The sequence below is a fragment of the Neomonachus schauinslandi genome, chromosome 4, assembly GCF_002201575.2.
Source record: "Neomonachus schauinslandi chromosome 4, ASM220157v2, whole genome shotgun sequence".
Lineage (NCBI taxonomy): Eukaryota > Metazoa > Chordata > Mammalia > Carnivora > Phocidae > Neomonachus > Neomonachus schauinslandi.
The window spans coordinates 1942983-1959599 of NC_058406.1; the positions used below are offsets into that span (position 1 = coordinate 1942983).

The 16617-nt window shown below is 65.5% G+C and overlaps 1 protein-coding gene across 2 annotated transcripts in view; it reads right to left on the bottom strand.

The window, feature by feature from the left end:
• The window catches only part of MEGF6 (multiple EGF like domains 6), a 90504-nt gene that overhangs the window by 29867 nt on the left and 44020 nt on the right, over positions 1-16617 (bottom strand). Inside the window, exons 1-2 of one of the 2 annotated variants that reach the window (XM_021690496.2) lie at positions 7849-8047; positions 2491-2613 (exon numbers count right to left, since the gene is read on the bottom strand). In XM_021690496.2, the coding sequence (XP_021546171.2) occupies positions 2491-2613; positions 7849-8017 (292 nt within the window). In that variant the 5' untranslated portion in view covers positions 8018-8047. Of the gene's footprint in view, positions 1-2490; positions 2614-7848; positions 8048-16617 lie in introns of those variants that run through there. The other variant, XM_044914373.1, reaches the window with a different exon arrangement.

The following is a 16617-nucleotide window of genomic DNA, read 5'->3' on the forward strand; positions in this document are numbered from 1 at the left end:
GGCAGGCAGTATTCCTATACTAATTTCTCCCATAAGTATCAGCTGCAGCCCTAGGGTGATCTGAGCTCAGAAGGCATCCTGGAAACCTCAGACAAGGCCCAGCTCCTCCCCATGCCCTGTACCCTGGGAGTCCCAGAGGAGAGGGGTACAGAGCCCCACAGTTCTCAGTGACAGGAAGTCCGTCCAGCTCCACACCACTCAGAGCCTGAGGAGGGTCCAGCAACGCCCTCCACCAGGCCCCCACCTAGAAGCCGCTCATCCATGACCCAAGATGCTTGGCCACCACTGTGGCTGGGCAGGTCCCCCAGCAACCAAAAGGGGTACATCATCAAGAAGGGCAAACACTTCCTACTCTGCCTGTGAAGAAGCTCCCTGGAGACCCCTGTCCACTCTGGAAGTTTCTCAGCAAAGTCCAGGCCCCTCCAGGAAAGGCAGCTCCCAGTGGACCAAGCCTGACAAACCCGCCCCAACCCCAGACCCCTGTGGGGGACCCAGACACCGGCCTGCACCCTGGCAAGCTGTCAGCTCCCGGGGATTCCTGGTACAAAAAAGCCACCAAAAAGAGCCAGGTGTGTGCAGGTAACTGGGGCAGAGTGTGCATTTCTTGCTGGGAGCCATGGTCAAAAGAAAGAGAGAGAGAGGCCAAACAACAGCGTTGAGAAAACCACTTCCAGCAATGGGGAGTGGCCAGGAGGTGGGCACCAGCACCAAGAGATCCGGAGGCCGCCTGGGGCCCGCCTGGGTGCGCGGTGTTGGGGGTGCCGGGCAGAGGGGCCGTGAGATCCCAGCAGCCTCCTGCCAGGCTGTGCACACCATGCCCAGGAGCCCTGGCATCAGACCCCGAAGAGACCTTTAAAATAAGCCAATGCCACAAATCAAGACTTCTGGAGCCCGGAGCACACGCGGGGAAGGCTCCTGGGAAGAGCTCCAGTGCAGCAGGGGGGTGGGCTGGGGGCCGGGGCAAGGCTGCGGGCACCCCTCCGGAACTTCCCACAGCCAGCAGCTTAAGGCCACTCTCAGAGGCCACAGCCTGTCCCAGGAAGGCGCCCCTCTCTTTGCATGCTGTTCACCCATCACCAGCAGGCCTTCCTGCCATCCAGCACCTCAGGGAAGGCGTCATCGGCAGATGGGGAGACCAGAGAGACAGGGGGAGGTGTGCCCCAGCCCCAGGCCCCTCACAGGGGAGCCCACAGCAGGGAGGGGGCAGTGGGCACTCCCCAGGCCTGGCCCGGCCCACCCTGGACCAGCCCCCAGGGACACCCTTCTCCAGGACGTCCGGGGGCCTGGGTGAGCCAGCGGGCTCCCAGAAGCACCCCCCCAGCCCCCAGAGGGCAGCAGCTGGGGGCTGCAACCCCGTCAGACTCGTCTGGAAGCACATTACAACACTTCCCACATCTGTTTCCACTTCCCGACCCGGAGAAACTGCGGAGTAGCTGCCTCGTTCCCTGCGGACGCCCGGACATGTGAGAGTGTGTGCCCGGAGGGCCCCCCGGGGCTGGCGGGCTGCCCTGCCACATAGCAACAAGGCAAGCGGGAATGAGGCCACTCCGAGCCTGCCACGCCCACTCCCTGTCTCCAGGGTGGAAACGAGGGGGGTCCTGCCCCCAGCCCCCCAGAGAATGACCACCACACGGCCTCCCAGACACAGCAGCCCCGTGCTCTTGGCCCCTGTGTCCACAGCCAGCCAGGAGAGGGGCGGGGGGCGGGGGGGGACTGAGCGCTGAGTGCTCAACACCAGACCCTGGCCTGCAGCCCCTCCACCCTCCACCTCAGTGGGCGCCTGGCACCGTCCCCCCGCTCCCTGGTAACCCTCCATGCTTGCAAGGACAGCAGGCTGTGGCCAGGGCACCTCCATCAAGTCTACTTCCCATGGAAAAAAGGCCCTGCAGAGGAAGTGAGGGTTGGGGTCCTGCTTCTCAGCTACCTCTTCCCCACCTGCCACAGCCCAGCCCCCTATGCTTCCCAAGGCTGGGGTGGGTGAGCCTGGGCCCAGGAACCCCAGCTCTGCAGGCCAAGAGTGGCTTCAAGCTGGCCCTGCCCCTGCCCTCACCAGCCTCCCCTGCCACCCAGCAAGCACCCAAGGCGCTCCCGAATTTGGTCCCTGGGCCTGGGACCCTGCTGACCCACCACCACAGCTTCGGCTGAGAAGGCCCTCTATAGTGCGGGGCCCAGGGGCTCCTCCCCAAGAAAGGCACCCCAGGAACATGGCCTCAGCATCCCAGGGTCACAGCGTTCAGCCTCAGCATGGGGGAGCCCTGCCCCATAATAGGCCGGCGAGAACCCCAAGGAGCTGCACACACTCAGCAGGATGGAGCCACTGAGCAGACAAGCCCCCTAGGGTCTCCTAGTCCAGGAGGACAGGGGCCCCATCCCCAGCCCGGTGGGCACAGCCAGGAGGGTGGGGGCACTGCCGAGGCCAGGAGCCCAGGCAGGGAGGTAGCACGGGGCCCAGGATGGGGCCAGCCACACCCAGGGCTGCCAGGCGCTTACCCAAGCAGGTCCTGCCGTCCGCATGGAGCCGGAATCCGGGCTTGCACTCGCAGAGATAGGAGCCTGGTGTGTTCACACATCTGTGCTGACAGCCGCCGTTGTGCATTTGGCACTCATCTACATCTGGACAGGGACACAGGGCCAAGGGTTAACCGCCCCAGGGACCCCGATCCGGGCCCCCTCACTGAGGACATGGAACCCCGCCCAGGTGCCCAAGCTCTGAGCTCCGGGCCCACGCTAGCCAGAGCAGAGTGGGGAGAAGGCGGAGCCTGACCCTCATACCTGGCCAGCCTGCTCGGTGGGCGGGGCCGCCACCTTGGGGGTGGCCAGAATGTGGGGAGCCCTGGGGGTCAGAGAGAATGCAGGGAGTGGCGGTCTGGACAATGCAAGGGCTGCAGAGGGCCCTGGGCTGAGGTGGGGAGAGGCCCAGCTCCTCACGCCTTTCAAGACTGAACTTGGAGCTCACGCTCGATTCCAAAGTCCAAATCCAGAAATACTCTCAGGACGGTGTCAGCCGTTTCTCTGGGACCCATGAGCCCAAAAGGAAAAACCAGTAACTCATGAGATGCCCTTGCCCAGGCTTTGGCAGGGGGATAGGAGGGCTGAACAACGTCCACCAGATTAACATCCATCCAGAGCGTCAGAATGTGACCTTAAGATGCAGATGTAATTAGTTATCTGTGCTAAATAAGGGGGGGGGTCCCTAAATTCAGCAACTGGGGTCCTCAAAGAAGACACACGGGGAGGCAGAGGTTGGAATGAGGTGGCCACAGCCAAGGAACAAGGGGGGGCCACGTGAGGCTGGAAGGACAAGAGAAGGAAGGGTCAGAGGGAGCTGCTGACACCTTGATTTTGAACTTCCAGCCTCCAAAACAGTCAGAGAATAAATGTCTACTGTTGTATTTGTCCCGGGGAACTAACGTGGGTGATGTCTGCCTGGGTCCCCCCGGGGCCTCCCGATGCCAGGGGGACGGGAGACCACCAGCAGCATCCCCCAGACAGGACCCAGGCACTTCCGGGAGAACACCCCCCATCTGAGGCCACCGACCACCAGGGCAGGACACCCGTGCCCACCGCGCCTCAGGCCCCAGGGAACGTGCTGACCAGAAGTGGATGAGGCCAGCCCAAAGGCCCTGGGTAGCCTCCCCAGGAGCCCAGCTGAGAACTGGAGAGGGAGAAAGACCCTCCCTAGAGCTGGAGGCCCGCGGGCCTGCACCCCAGGAGGGTCACCTCCGCCAGCAGGGATGCAGAGGCACAGGGAAGGTGGGGGCTGCCCTCACCTCTCACCCCTCCCTCCAGACTTCCGTCCACCAACCTGGGCCCCCAGGGAGGCTGGGCAGCGACTGAGGTGGTTAGAACGGGCTGCTGAGACACCTGTGTGCGTGGCGAACACCTGTGTGTGAGGGACACAACTGTCCGCGAGACACGGAGACCAAGGGGGGAGCCACTGCAGACATGGGGGGGGCCCTGGCGCACCAGGCATGGGGACGGAAGCCCAGGCCCGGGCCTCGGCCAGTCCACACTCTTCAGATACCAGCCTCACCAACGGAGTAGCCGGCATCCCCAACCACAAAAGCAGGGAGACAGACACGTAGACGCTCCACTCCAACATCTACAAGCCACGACTCCATCCTCCGGTTCCCACCCGTGAAAATGCCCAGCTCCCATGCTTCCATCCTAAAGTGCAGGCTGTCTGAGCCCACTTGCGAAGGGTGCCAAAGGTGGGCCACAGGGCGAGGCTCCCCCGCCATCCCCAATGCCTGCCCATGAGCTTATGCTTCCCACACGCACGGGAACCGTGCCTCCAGCCCGTGCGCTGAGAATGGACCTGGCGCCCCAGAAATGACACCAAACCAATCCCAGGAGGCCAGGGCCTCTGCACACACAGGCCAGGTCCACTCCGGGGAGACCCCCCGGGGCCCTGCCAAGCGCCTCAGAGAGAAGACCAAAGACCCAGGGAGGCTCTCTTCTGCCCGTGGCAGCCTGGAGCTCTCTCAGAATGGAGCCGGGAGATTCTGGGGAAGAAGCCTGAAGGCAGAGGCCAAAGGCCCCCAGCAGAGCCGCCAAGAGGGTGGGGGACAGAGGGACCCAGGGCCCTCCTGTGGGAGAGTCAGCTGGGTGGGGAGTGGATGGAAGGGGAGGGCGGGCAGCACCCACCCACGGGGGCTCAGAAAGAGGTAAAGATGAGACCGCAGGGGACACAGCCCTGGGCACACAGTAGGTGCTTAGCGAAGCTTTGGGGAAGATGTGCCAGGTGTGTGCCGTCTGGGGGGATGGACGGCAGCTGCAGTGTCCAGACCAGCCCTGCCAGGCGTCCTTCTGGCACTCTGCTGTGCTCCTGATGTGGCCCTGGGGCCGGATGCACAGGCACGCAGGGGCGCTGCTTCTGGAAACCTGCTCTCCGCCGGCAGCCCCACATTCACACTCGGCTCACTCCAGACCCCCGTCGAGGAGAGAGGCTGGCTCAGGCAGCGCCACACCCCTGAGCTGCTCGGACCCCTGGCTGGGGGGCCAAGCCCACCTGGAGGACCACATCCTCCAGCAGCTCCCGGGCAAGTCTGAGCAAGCCGTCCAAGGACGCAAGTGGAGCCCCGGACAGCATCAGCCCCTCAGCCAGCCCAGCAGGCCTGTGGGCCGCAAGGACACCAAATGGACAGACAATCTGGGAGGAAGCACTCGGGGAATGCAGGGGCAGGAGGCTGCCGTCAGCCAGCAGGGCCCCTCCAGCTGGGCTGCCCTGACAGCTGGGGCCTCCCGCCCTGGCTCACACCCCCTGCCCACATGACCACTGTTCTGGCCCCCCTGCTGCCCATACAGGAACATTCAGACTCAAGCGTCCACACCAGTGGATAGAAATGCTGCTCCTTGCTAAGATGCGCAGGGCCAGGTCTGCAAGCCATCTCCCAGGGCGCCCCTCTCGGGAGGGGCTGATGCGCTGACCGCAGCCCCACGCTCTCCCCTGGCCCCTGGGGCTGCACTGCCTGGTGATCGGCAACCTGCCCCTGGCGGGGACAGGACCTGTGAGCGGCAGCCCGGCAGGTGCAATGACACTCAGCCCCCACGTCCAGCGCCACCGAGTGCTGTCATCCCGTGTGGGTATCTGGACACGGCGGGCAGCTCAAGGCTGAAGGACCTGAGGCCTCCCCCTTCACCTCTCTGGGCAAGGGAAGCCTGCTGAAGGGCAGCGGGGCATTTGGCCACCTGACCTCCTGCTGGGGCCCCTTCACAGAGGAGACAGACACTCAGGCCGCAAGGCAGGACCCAGTTCCCTACCCCTGCCTGCCCCACTCCAGAGGCAGCCACGTGGGGGCAGAACAGAGCTGTCCTCAGCCAACTCCAACCACCTGGAGCTGCTGACCCTGTGACCGTGGCCGTGGCCATGGCTGTGACCTGACAGCCACAGGCTCAGTGATCTGAGTGAGGTCAGCTGAATAATGGCCCTCCAAAGGGTTCACATCCTAATCCCCAGAGTCCCACCAGCAAAAGGGACTCTGCAGGTGGGCTTACATTAAGGATCTCGAGGTGGGCCCGGTGTCAACACAGGGCCCTTAAAGGAGGGGGCAGGAGGTCAGGGAGAAAGAGATGGGAAGACACGGGGCCTCTGGCTAGCCCAACCTCCTGACTCCCCCAGTGAGGTCCACTGTGCTCTCTGGGGGCTGGATGCCCTCCCTGGGGCCTGTCCTGCAGGCCCGCTCTCTCCGGCTGAGCCAACTTGCCTACACCCAGTGCTTCCTGCTGTGGGACCAGTGCCCTGAGACCCCAAACGGCAGGGCCCCAACTGAGCATTGACACCTTAGGTCCTGGAACTACAGAGAAAACATCACTCTCCCAGACAGCACAGAGGGGGGCCTGCGTCCCACCCCCCGACCCCAAGCTGAAAGAGAGCTTGAAGGTCCCGAGTCTCCCATGCTGATGCAATGGAACCAGTAATAGTAGCCGGGTGCAAACCCCCTCTGCCCTCTCCAGCCCGAAGCCCAGCCACCACACGTCCGATGCAGCTCACGCCGGCACGGGGAGGAGCCAGGAGCAGGCGGGTCCAAGCCGACACCGGGCTGACTCCCCAGGTCGTGCTTTGGGCAGCCTATCTCGATGCTGCTGGGAGCCCATGGAGGCTCCACCAGCTCCCAGGACAGGGGCTCATGCCAGGGTCCATAAGCTGCCCCTGCAGACACCCCCCAATCAGCCCCTTCTGAAGCCTCACCCATGCTTCCACGGAAACCTGAGCCCTCTGGGACGCTGCCAGGAAGCCCACTCACGTGGTTATCAAGTTCAGAATCCTGCTCTCCCCTGAACATGCCACAGGGTCCTCATGCCCAGAGATGGCACCCCGTCATCCACAGGCCCTCGTTCTCTCCTTTCCACAAGGCCACGCAGGCCCCAGAGCAGGGTGGGGGCTCCCCAAAGCCCAGCCCCACACAGCCCCTCTCTGGAGGCTACACAGCCTCACAGCACTTACACCACAGCGGCCTGGCCTTGGCTGAGCCACCGAGTGGGGGTGTTGCCCACCCCGTGGGGACCCAGCCTGAGACCCAGCTGGGATGGCTCAGGGACAGCAGAGCAGGGCCAGTACCTCCAAGAAGACCGGGTGCCCTGCGCAGAGCCACACTCAGGGGCCAGGGACGACCTGGAGGGGAGTGCCCCACCCCGTGCTGTGACCCAGGTGCTGACTCCCCGCGCACCGCCTCCCATTCCCAAGGATGACCGGCCCCAAGCTCCAAGGAGCTCCTGCGGGAGGCTGGCCCAGCGTGGGTAGCAGATCTACAGTGCAGGGACAGGTGGGATGGACCCGGACAAGGGTGTATCCGCTTTCCATGAACTGCTGGGGTCCTCCCGGCTCACCCTGCAGCCCACTGGGCTGACCACACCCCCAAGGCTTGGGGAAGGTGACAGAAAGGATAGCACCTGCACATCCACACGCGACCCCCAAGGGGCCGGGCTCTGGGGATCCTGGAATGGCAGACTTTGCTTAGGGACCCCAGAGGGCTCTCTCTTGAGCCTGCCTTCTTGCTTGCCCCCCCCCGGGGGGGCCAGTGCAGGGAAAATGCCCCCCCCCACCCCCGTGCCACAGGCAAAGGCAAGGGCCTGTTTCTCTTCCCTCTGGTCAAGAGGCCATTCAGCTGTCAGCAGACCCCGCAGCCAGACCAGAGAGGGGACAGAAGGTCGGATGACTCAGGGAGGAAGGGCCCTGTCCCAGAGGAAGCGGCAGCCAGCGGCACTGCCCCAGCCCTGCTCCCTCCAGCCTCCGCTCTGTCAGCCGCCTGGGTGGCTAGCTTCAAAAAGAGGTGCAAAGGGGACCCGCGGCGGAGCGGGGCGCCCGCCCCCCGCCCCACACCCTCGCAGAGTCCGCCCGGCGCCCACCTGGCCTCCGGTCACCGGCGCTCACGGAGTAGCCGGCCTGGCCCAGGTGGCACGTGTAGCAGCCCCTCCAGAGGTAGCGGTAGTGCGTGCCCGCGACGCGCGCCAGGCCCCCCAGGAGCCCGAGGCACCAGAGCGCCGCCAGTCCCCCGTGGCCGCGGGACGCTCCCATGGCCGGCCAGCCAGCTGCGCGCACCCCAGCGGCCCGCCGCGCTCTGAGCCCGGCGCCCCGCCCCTCGCCTGTTTGTTCTCGGCTTTCCCCCCGCCCCCCGCAGGTGAAGGCCAAATCCACTAGGCGGAGGGGCCGCTCCCGCCCCGCCCCGCCCCGCCCCGCCTCGCCCCCGCGGGCCGCGCGGGACCCGCAGTGCACCGCCCCGCTCCCCGCGCATTCCGGCGCGCTCTCGCAGCCGACACGGACCCGCGGCACGCACACAGGCACCCCTCGGGCAGACACACAGGGACACGTGCACAAACAGACCCACATGTGCACATACACACGTGACACACACAGGACCCCGCACAGACATGTGCAAGCACACGCATGCGCATGCACACGGACACATGCGTTCCCAGCAGCTACACGGAAGACAGCAAGGCAGAAAAGGAGGCCACCCTGGCAATGCCACCGGAGGCTTCGGAAAGACAGGTGGGCTTGGGTTCTGTCAAGTGTGAGGTGGATGGAGAGCCAGGCACGTCGGGTCCAACCCCCAAAGTGGAAATCCCCAGGGGTAAAGACACCTGCAGCCCCCAAGCCTGGTGTCCCGCACCCTGCGCTATCATGTCCTCCGCTGGACAGGGGCTGACACCCAGAAGGAGTCCCTGCACCCCTACAGCAGGTGGGAGAGGGTCAGAGCGAAAATGGACTCCCTAGCAAAGGGCAGCAAGCCTCAGGTGTCAGGCTACATTAGCCCTGGAGGCACATCCTACCCCATATACCCCTGAACCCCCACTTTGCTCAAGGGCACAGCCTGAGGCTCCAGCTTGGTCCAGAGCAGGCAGCATCCTAAGAACCTATGCATACAGGCCTCATGAGCATTTGACCAGCAGCCCCATGCTGCCCCTGAGGTCTCACCTCTGGGACACTGCCCAGGCCGGCCCTCCACCTCCCGGTCCACTACTGGGGCCAAGGCCCTGCTGGCTGGCACTCTGCCCAGCCCACAAGGGGTCGCAGGGGGCAACCTCAAGCCCGTGGGAGAGAGGCACGACCTCACCTTGCCCAGTCTTGCCTGCAGTGCAGAGGCCAGCACTTCCCATTGGCCCCCCGCCTACCAGGCACCCGGCAGGGCAGAAACAGGCCTGTCTGGGGCCTGCCTGCCTGTCTGCCACGGCCTCCTGGGTGAGCCTCTCTCCTGTCCTTCCTCTGAACGGCACACAAGCCCTTCAACTCCAGCCTCTCACCCTGGAAGCCTCCCTAAGTCTCTCTGATGGGCACACTGTCAGATCGCTGTTTGGACGGTGCCTTCCGCGTGAGCTAGCAGTTTATTACTGCAATGTAAATCTCATTTTCCAACAGCTCACAAACCAGTGCTCATAGAAACCCGAGGGTCCCCCCGTCTGCAGCCACCAGCCAGGAGGCAGGGGGACAGGAGGCCGTGGAGACAAGCTCTGTCTCCAAGGGAGGGGCAGAGGGACACCATCAGAAGCTCTGACTCAGAGATTGCTGGGCAACAGGGCCTGGGTTCCTCTGTTAGCACCCTTCTGGGGTGAAGGTCCTGCAGAGATCCCGCAAAGTATCACTAAGTCCCATGCAGACTCCACTCTGACGTCTTTCAGGACCAGGGCCATGGGAGGAGGAACCAAAGACAGGAAGCGGGGGGCACCAGCCTCGGTCTCCTGTGCAGACCCCCAGGTCCTGCCCACAGGACACAGTTCTGGGGACCAGCAATGTCTGAGGGCTACAGTGAGGTCCTCAGAACCCAGGACAACACAAGGTATGGGATGAGCTCCAGCAGCATGCCCCTGAAGGACCAGGGACTGCGGAGGGCTCTGGGCCTCCATCCCCACGAGGCCAGGCAGGAGGACTCGGCATGGTGGTGCAGGGAGCAACCCGCCGAGTGCAGAACGCCACCAGCCATGCAGACAGTGCCCACAGCTGCCCCACTGCCCCCCCACCCCCGCCCCAGTGCCGCCAAGCGCATCCAGGCCCGCAGCTGTGGGGTCTGGAAGCTGTTTGGGAAATGCTTTCCCGATGCAGAAATGCGGGCTGGGCGTCTCTGCCCAGCGGAATGTCTGTGTGTCAGCAGAAGGAGCCGTTTCCCCCCACCCGCCGGGCCGGCTCCAGCTTTCCTCTCCAAGCTGGGCGGCCACTGGGCTCCTTCGCCAGGCTCCGGGCTGGGGTGAGGGCACCGTGCCGCCCCAAAAACGCCACACTACCCCTGAGCGTGGAGCCCATCCCACCACAGGCCCCTGACCTGGGGCTTCAGGGCAGAAGTGCCATGTTCCTGGGTCAGGGGGGCCGGCAGGAAGCAGAGCACGGCCAAGCTCCCCTTCACTTGTGGAGTCTGTTCCGGGGGGACAAGACATGGCCCGAGCAGGCCCTCCAACAGCACCCAAGGAGGCCAAGGCATCGAGCACCCTGTCTGGCCTCTGAGGGGGAGCCCGCAGGTCTGGACCTCGCCATCTCCTGGGGGCTGGGCACTCCTGGGTCCCCACGTCTCAGGAGGAGCTAAGCCCTCTGCAGACAGAGGCATGCGAGAGAGGAGTGGCACCAGAGAAGCCCCCAGAAGTCACTGCCCAGGACCCCTAGGTGCCCGGACTTCGAGGATGCAGGTCCACGGGCACAGCAGGCTCCAGAGTAGAACAGCAGGTGCTGGGCACCCACAGGTAGCCATGGTGCTGGGCGCTGGGTGGGGGAGGAGGCCAGGCCGTGCCCGCTCACGGGGGGACAGGCCACCCTGGGATGCCCCGGGCCCCGGCTCTGCTAACACCTCTGCTCACTCCCCTCCCCCCCTGCTGAAGTCGGGCGGGTCCTGTGTCCCTCCTGGGGGGGGGGGGGGCGCAATGACGAGCAGGTGCCCGAGTGGACACAGGGACTGTAACAGGCTAGGCCAGTGACCAGACAGCCCCCGACAGGACCCCCAGCGGCAGGAAAGAAGGGCCAGGAAGGGGCTGGAAGGAGGCTTCTCTCTCAGGCTCCTCTTCCATCAGCCTTAGGGAGGGCTCAAGGGTCCTCCCGGCCACCTCTGGGCCCTCAGGTGACCATCGCCTGCCTGGCTCTTTCTACCCTGACGTCCGGAGCCCAGCCCAGGACAGGAGGTCAGCTTTCAGTCTGGAGCCACACGCGGTCCAGCCCGCCTGCACGCAGAACGCCCGCCCCCCCCCCCCACCCCCCAGGCTGCTGCCTGAGTTTATTTCAGGAGCAGGGAGCCAGCTGATCCCAGCGCCAGCCTCGTGGTAAACCCATTACCCGGCGGGACTCCTCACCCAAGCAGAGGGAAGGGAACTTAAAACCACGGTTGTTTCTGAGCGCCCAGCTGCCATTCCTGACTGCAGCTGCCCCTGGCTGGGGCCGGGAGGAACTGGGGGTGCCCTCCTCTTTCACACATGGGCCCCCCGGGGAGCCCAAGGTGGAGCAGCCTCAGCCCCACACGCTGTCCTCTGGGGACCAGCCAGCTTGGGCGGCACCAGACGCCGGCGCCACACCAGAGAGCCCGAGGCCCGGTGTGGCCCGGGAGACACCCGCGGAGGGCCGGCCCGGAGCTGCGCCGGAGGCCTCCCACACACGTGTGCACATGCATGCGTGCGCGTGACGGGGCTCTCTGGTGGCGGCGGCTGCCTGGCCTCACTCCCCGGCTGTCGTGCAAAGGCTGTGGGGAGGCCAGCTCTAGCCCTGGGAGCGCCCGAGGCCAGAACGCCGACAACCCCCACCTTGGGCACGGCCCCCAGGCCTGGCTCTCACTGAGGACACTGAGCTGCCCGGGACACACAGACGGCCCCGGAGCTCACGCTGCACTCGGAGGAGAGGACATGGTGATGGCTGATCGACGGGGAGGCTTCCTGGAGAAGGTGGTGAGCCAGCCTGTGGCCAGCTAGCAGGGAAGGGCACAGGCATGTTCACCGGCTCATCGGGGGACATCGGGGCAGCCGCAGGGCTACTGGCCCAGAGGCAGGAAAGGCTGGCGAGGCGAGCATGCCCGGCAGGGAGTCTGGCCGAAGCTGTGTGCCTGGCCCTGGTCCACAGCAGGCGCCGGGAGAGACGGCCAGAACCAACCAGCACATCGACGGCCAGGCGCATCACCAGGCCCGCATCCAACAACCCACGCAGCTTTCTGGGCCCGGGCGGTCACTCCTCCTGCTGCGCTTTCCCCACCCGACAGCGCAACCTGACCCCAGGACGCTGTGGTCACAGGGGTGGCAGTCAGCTCAGCCAGCACCCAGGGCCAGCCAGCATGTATGCTCCCTCCCCAGGTGCCCGAGCCCGGAGCTGGCAGGGCTGGCCATCGGCCCCTCCCGCCTCTGAGGCCCCAATGCCACACCACAAGTACTCAAGGCCACCGAGTGCACAGGCTGAGCCAGGGCCGGACACTGTCCATGTGAAATGCAGAGGGACAAGAAGTGAGCCCAGAGGACTCCCCAGCTCTGACCCGGCCAGCCATGGGCCCCGGCTCCGAGCACCCACACCCTCTCCCTAAGGTCTGTTCACGGAAAATGCGCTAGTCCTGGGGTCTTACCCTCTGAGTTCTGGTACGGCTGCCCACCCCAGAGCTGCTCTGGCCAGAGCCCGGGGACCAGGGAGCGAGGAGGGTTTGTCAATGGGATTCTGGGGTCTGGCTGAGCCAGAGTGGGGTCAGAAGCCCAGCGGCCCAGCGGGGTCCAGAGCAGTGGGGTGGGGCTGGGGCGAAGGGAGTGGAGGCTCGGCCCAGACCTGTCTCCCACAGATGCCTGGAAAAGAGCCAGGGAGGGTGGGGAAGGTGCGGCCACCATTCACACAGAGGGACAGAGCCACCGGCAGGAGAATCCAATCAGGGGGCTGGGCCCCGGGGTGGGGGTGGGGGCTTCAGGATGAGCAGAAACTCACAGGGAAGGGACCCAACGGGACAGGGTGAAAGAAGAGAGAAGCGGAGGCGAAGACCTCTCCACCTGCCAGGCAGAGGCAGGCCAGGTGTGGGGAGGCCACCCTTCCCCAGAGCAAGGCTAGGAGGGGCCGCTGTCCCCACTCCCCCAGGGTGGGGATGTGCCGCCTTCCCCAGGCTTGCCACGGCCCCCGCAAGCTTCATGTCACTGCCACCCCCAACAGCCCAGCCCTCGGGCCAAGGCCCTGGACCACCGTGGCTCAGGTGGAAGTGGCTGCCCCACACAGCAGGCCCCCAGCTCAGTGGGGGAAGCTGCCGGGGCGGGGGCAAGGTCCGGCCTGACTCCTGTGCCGTGCCCTCCCCATAGCAGGGCGGGGCTCCCGTTCGCATGGTCTGCCTCCTCTTGCCGAGCCCGAGCGTGAGGACCACGGCCTCCAAACGTTACTCAGGCCCCCAGCCACGCCTGTGGTATGTTGGGGCTCAGGGATCGAAGCTGGCCTTCCCAGCTCCCGCATCCGGCTCTTGCCCTGCAGCTCAGCCCCCGCCCACAGGCCGTACCGCTGGCCTCGGGCACCGGGGCTCTGCTGTGTCAGCGCCCGCAGGCCGCCCATCTGAGGTCTCCTCCCGGAAAACTGCACCGTGCCCCGGGCTCAGGGGTCAGGCAGGCCCGCGGGGCAGGCTGTCACCAGCGGGCCCTGACTGTTGATGGTGGCAACCATGATCATTTCTCCCACGCCGGCCTTAACCAAGGGCCTACCTGCTAGCGTCTGCTCACTAGAGGGACAAACGTAGCCAGCGTCCGACTCTCAGAGCCTCTGATGGAGGAGGCCTCCGGCCACGGACGCCTGGTCGGAAGTGCCGCCAACCTGCCTGGAAGGATTGCGGTTCTGAGCTGGGCTTGCTCGCCTGTGTCCAGGGGACAGGCGGCCAGGGGACCATGCCCTCGCAGGAACAAGGCAGGGGTTTTGCGACCAGAAGGCCCGAGTGCACGCCGGGTTCCGAGGCCCGCAGGTGCACGATGAAACCGCCAGGCGGCCTCTCCCGGCCGGGTCCCTGCGTCCGTGCGGGCAGGTCACTCCACAGATCCCTGCCGAGCGGCACTGCCAGGTTGGACAGCAGGGAATGGCAAGAGGCCCCTCCAGCTCCAGAGAAGCTGGCAAGCCAGAGGAGACAGGACGGGGACCCCCAGACGGGGCCTGAGCGCCCAGGACGTCACGCTGGGCTTTACTCCCCATCCCCTAGCTGTGTGAGCCCGGGGCGGCCTGAGCACCGAGCAGCAGAGCAGGTCCAGCCTGCAGCGTGGGCTGGACAAGACATGGCCTCCTTCCTGCCGTCACCATGACACTTCCCGACAACCCTCCCGTCCTCCTGATGCAGCGAGAGCAGGGTTGTCCTGGGAAACGCAGAAGTCCTTACAGGGATAAAACCTCCCTCGAGACTTGGGTGGGTGGGAGGGGGTGGTCCTGCCATCGGAGGGACCAAGGATTACCCCAGGAGGGGGTCAGAGAAAGCCCTCCCACCCCCAGGAAGGGCCTATGAAATGCAGTCAGGCCCCCCGGGCACCACAACGAGGGTCCTTGGCAGCTCCCCTGGCCACACTCCCTCCAGGGCCCTGCGGGCCCAGAGCCTGAGCCCTGGAGGCTCCTAGTCGAGGCCTGTCACTTCCCACGTTCTTGTGTCTCCCCCGGGACAGTGAGAGCCTGCAGCCATCTCCAGGAGGCCAGTGGAGGCCCGGCCAGGCAGAGTGGGCGTAAGAGAGAAGCACTAGTCCGGCTGCTTCCCAGGACGGAGACAGGCCTGGAGCCCCTGGCCACAGCAGAGGCGGGGGTGGGGGGCGGGCAGGCAAGGCCTACAGAGAGGCCACTTCGTGCCCACACCCCCTCAAGCACACATGCCTCACAGCAGGTCCCCTCTGTGTCCCCCAGGGGCCGGGGGGTCCGCAGAACCACCTGCTCAGTGCAGACGCCCGAGCTGGGCCCACGGGGGCTGGGATGCAGGGACACTGTCACTGTCTCCAGGCCTCGAGCCCCTACGGGTTTCTCTCAGACACCCCAGCTCTGCCTGGCCACCCCACAGCCAAGGAGGAACCAAGAAGCTGGGGTGGGCATGGAAAGAGCCAGGTATTCTCGTGTTGGGCCGAGAAGGACTTCCACCGGAGGAAGCCCGCTCCCTGCACAACCCCCCACCTGGCAGCCCCCGCTGCCCCTTCCCCAGAGCCTCCCTTATCTCTGGAAGGAGGGGGGTCAAAGCAGTGGGAACCGTGGATCGCCCGCAGTGGGAAAGTGGGCCTGCGGGCCTCACGTCCCCCCCCGGGAGACAGCCTGATTCTCTCCAAAGAGCAGCCTCCATCTCCCCTGGGAGTGGGACCGAGACCTCCCCCCAGTGGTTACAATGTCACTGTGGTCTTCAGGCCACACCATCTGGCCTAGTGTGAAGCTGGCCACATCTTCCAGATGGGGCGCTCCAGACCAAGTACCCAACTGCCAGCAGTGGGGTGGGGCGGGGGCTGCCAGAGGGTCTTGGAACCCCCTACCCTGGCCTCGGTGTAGTCTCCCCAACCCCAGGGCCTGGTCCCTGAGGACCTTGGTCAAGAAGCAAGTGCCCCAAGGCCAGGTGGAGGACAGGTCCAGCGCAGGTTGGGACAGCTCTTCTCTCCACGTCGCCACCGCCCCCCCCTCCGGAAGCCGGACTGGGGCTGGGTGCCTGCACGGACACTGGGCCAGGGGTCTCAAGACATTCCCCAGTCCTCTGCAGTTCCCGGAGAGGCAAGAGTCTTTTTAGTCCCACTTTCTGGATAAAGAGACTGAGGTTCAGAGTAGTCACCCAAGGTACTAAGCTGAGGCTCATCGTGGGCCTCGCGGACACCAAAGCCTGGCACTGGGGATGGCCTTCCCAGAGGGGCTGACGTGGAGAGCGGGGCGGTCCCGGACAGGAGCTCGGGGCCCCCAGGCTGCCAGGGCATGAGTTTTATGGGGGAGCCTGCGTTTCTCCCCAGGGCCTGCCACCTCCCTAAACCCACCACCCACGCGTCTGGGGGCTGACACGTGCCAGAGACGGCGTCCTGGGAAGCGAGAGACGCGGCAGCAGGCATGCAGCTTCACCTCGGAGATGTGCGGCTCTGGCCTCCCGGCCTCCTGGAGCTCATGGTTCCTGCTCCAGGACGGTGTCCCAGAACGTGACAAGCACATGGGCCTGGCCATGCTCCCGGAGCACGGGCCAGGGCGCCCTCCAGCCAGGCTCCCGTGCCAGCGCTAGGGTTTTATAGTGTCCATTCATCACTCTAGCGGTTTCTGGGCTCACCCCACCATCAACTCGGGGCGCACCACCCTACGTGTGAGCAAACAGAGCCGTCCTGCCCTCAGAGGTAACATCTTGATTTCCCGCTGGCTCTGCTCACTCACGGCCGCAGGCCGCCCCAGCAGTCCTGTTTGCTGGCCAGAGCTGCAGTTTCAGGGGGGCTGGGCTGGGCTGGCAGGGGGACAGAGAAAACACAGCAGGCGCTTGGCTCTCGGCTGCCGGCCGCGCGGTGACTCGGGGCCCCAGCCATCCCAAACACGCAGGGCTAGGGGTCTGCAAACTCCCAGGGGCCGAGGCCAGGCAGAGGCCTGGGGGGGGAAGAAAGGGCCAGGACTGCGGGACGCAGGGTCTGAGGCCGGTCCCCCCAGGCTGCCCTCCCTCCTGGTCATTTTGTCCACAGTGCCGCCCTCGGACAGGTCTGCCAGATGGCGGCAGCCTGGCCTGCCCTTCGGGACCCAGTGGA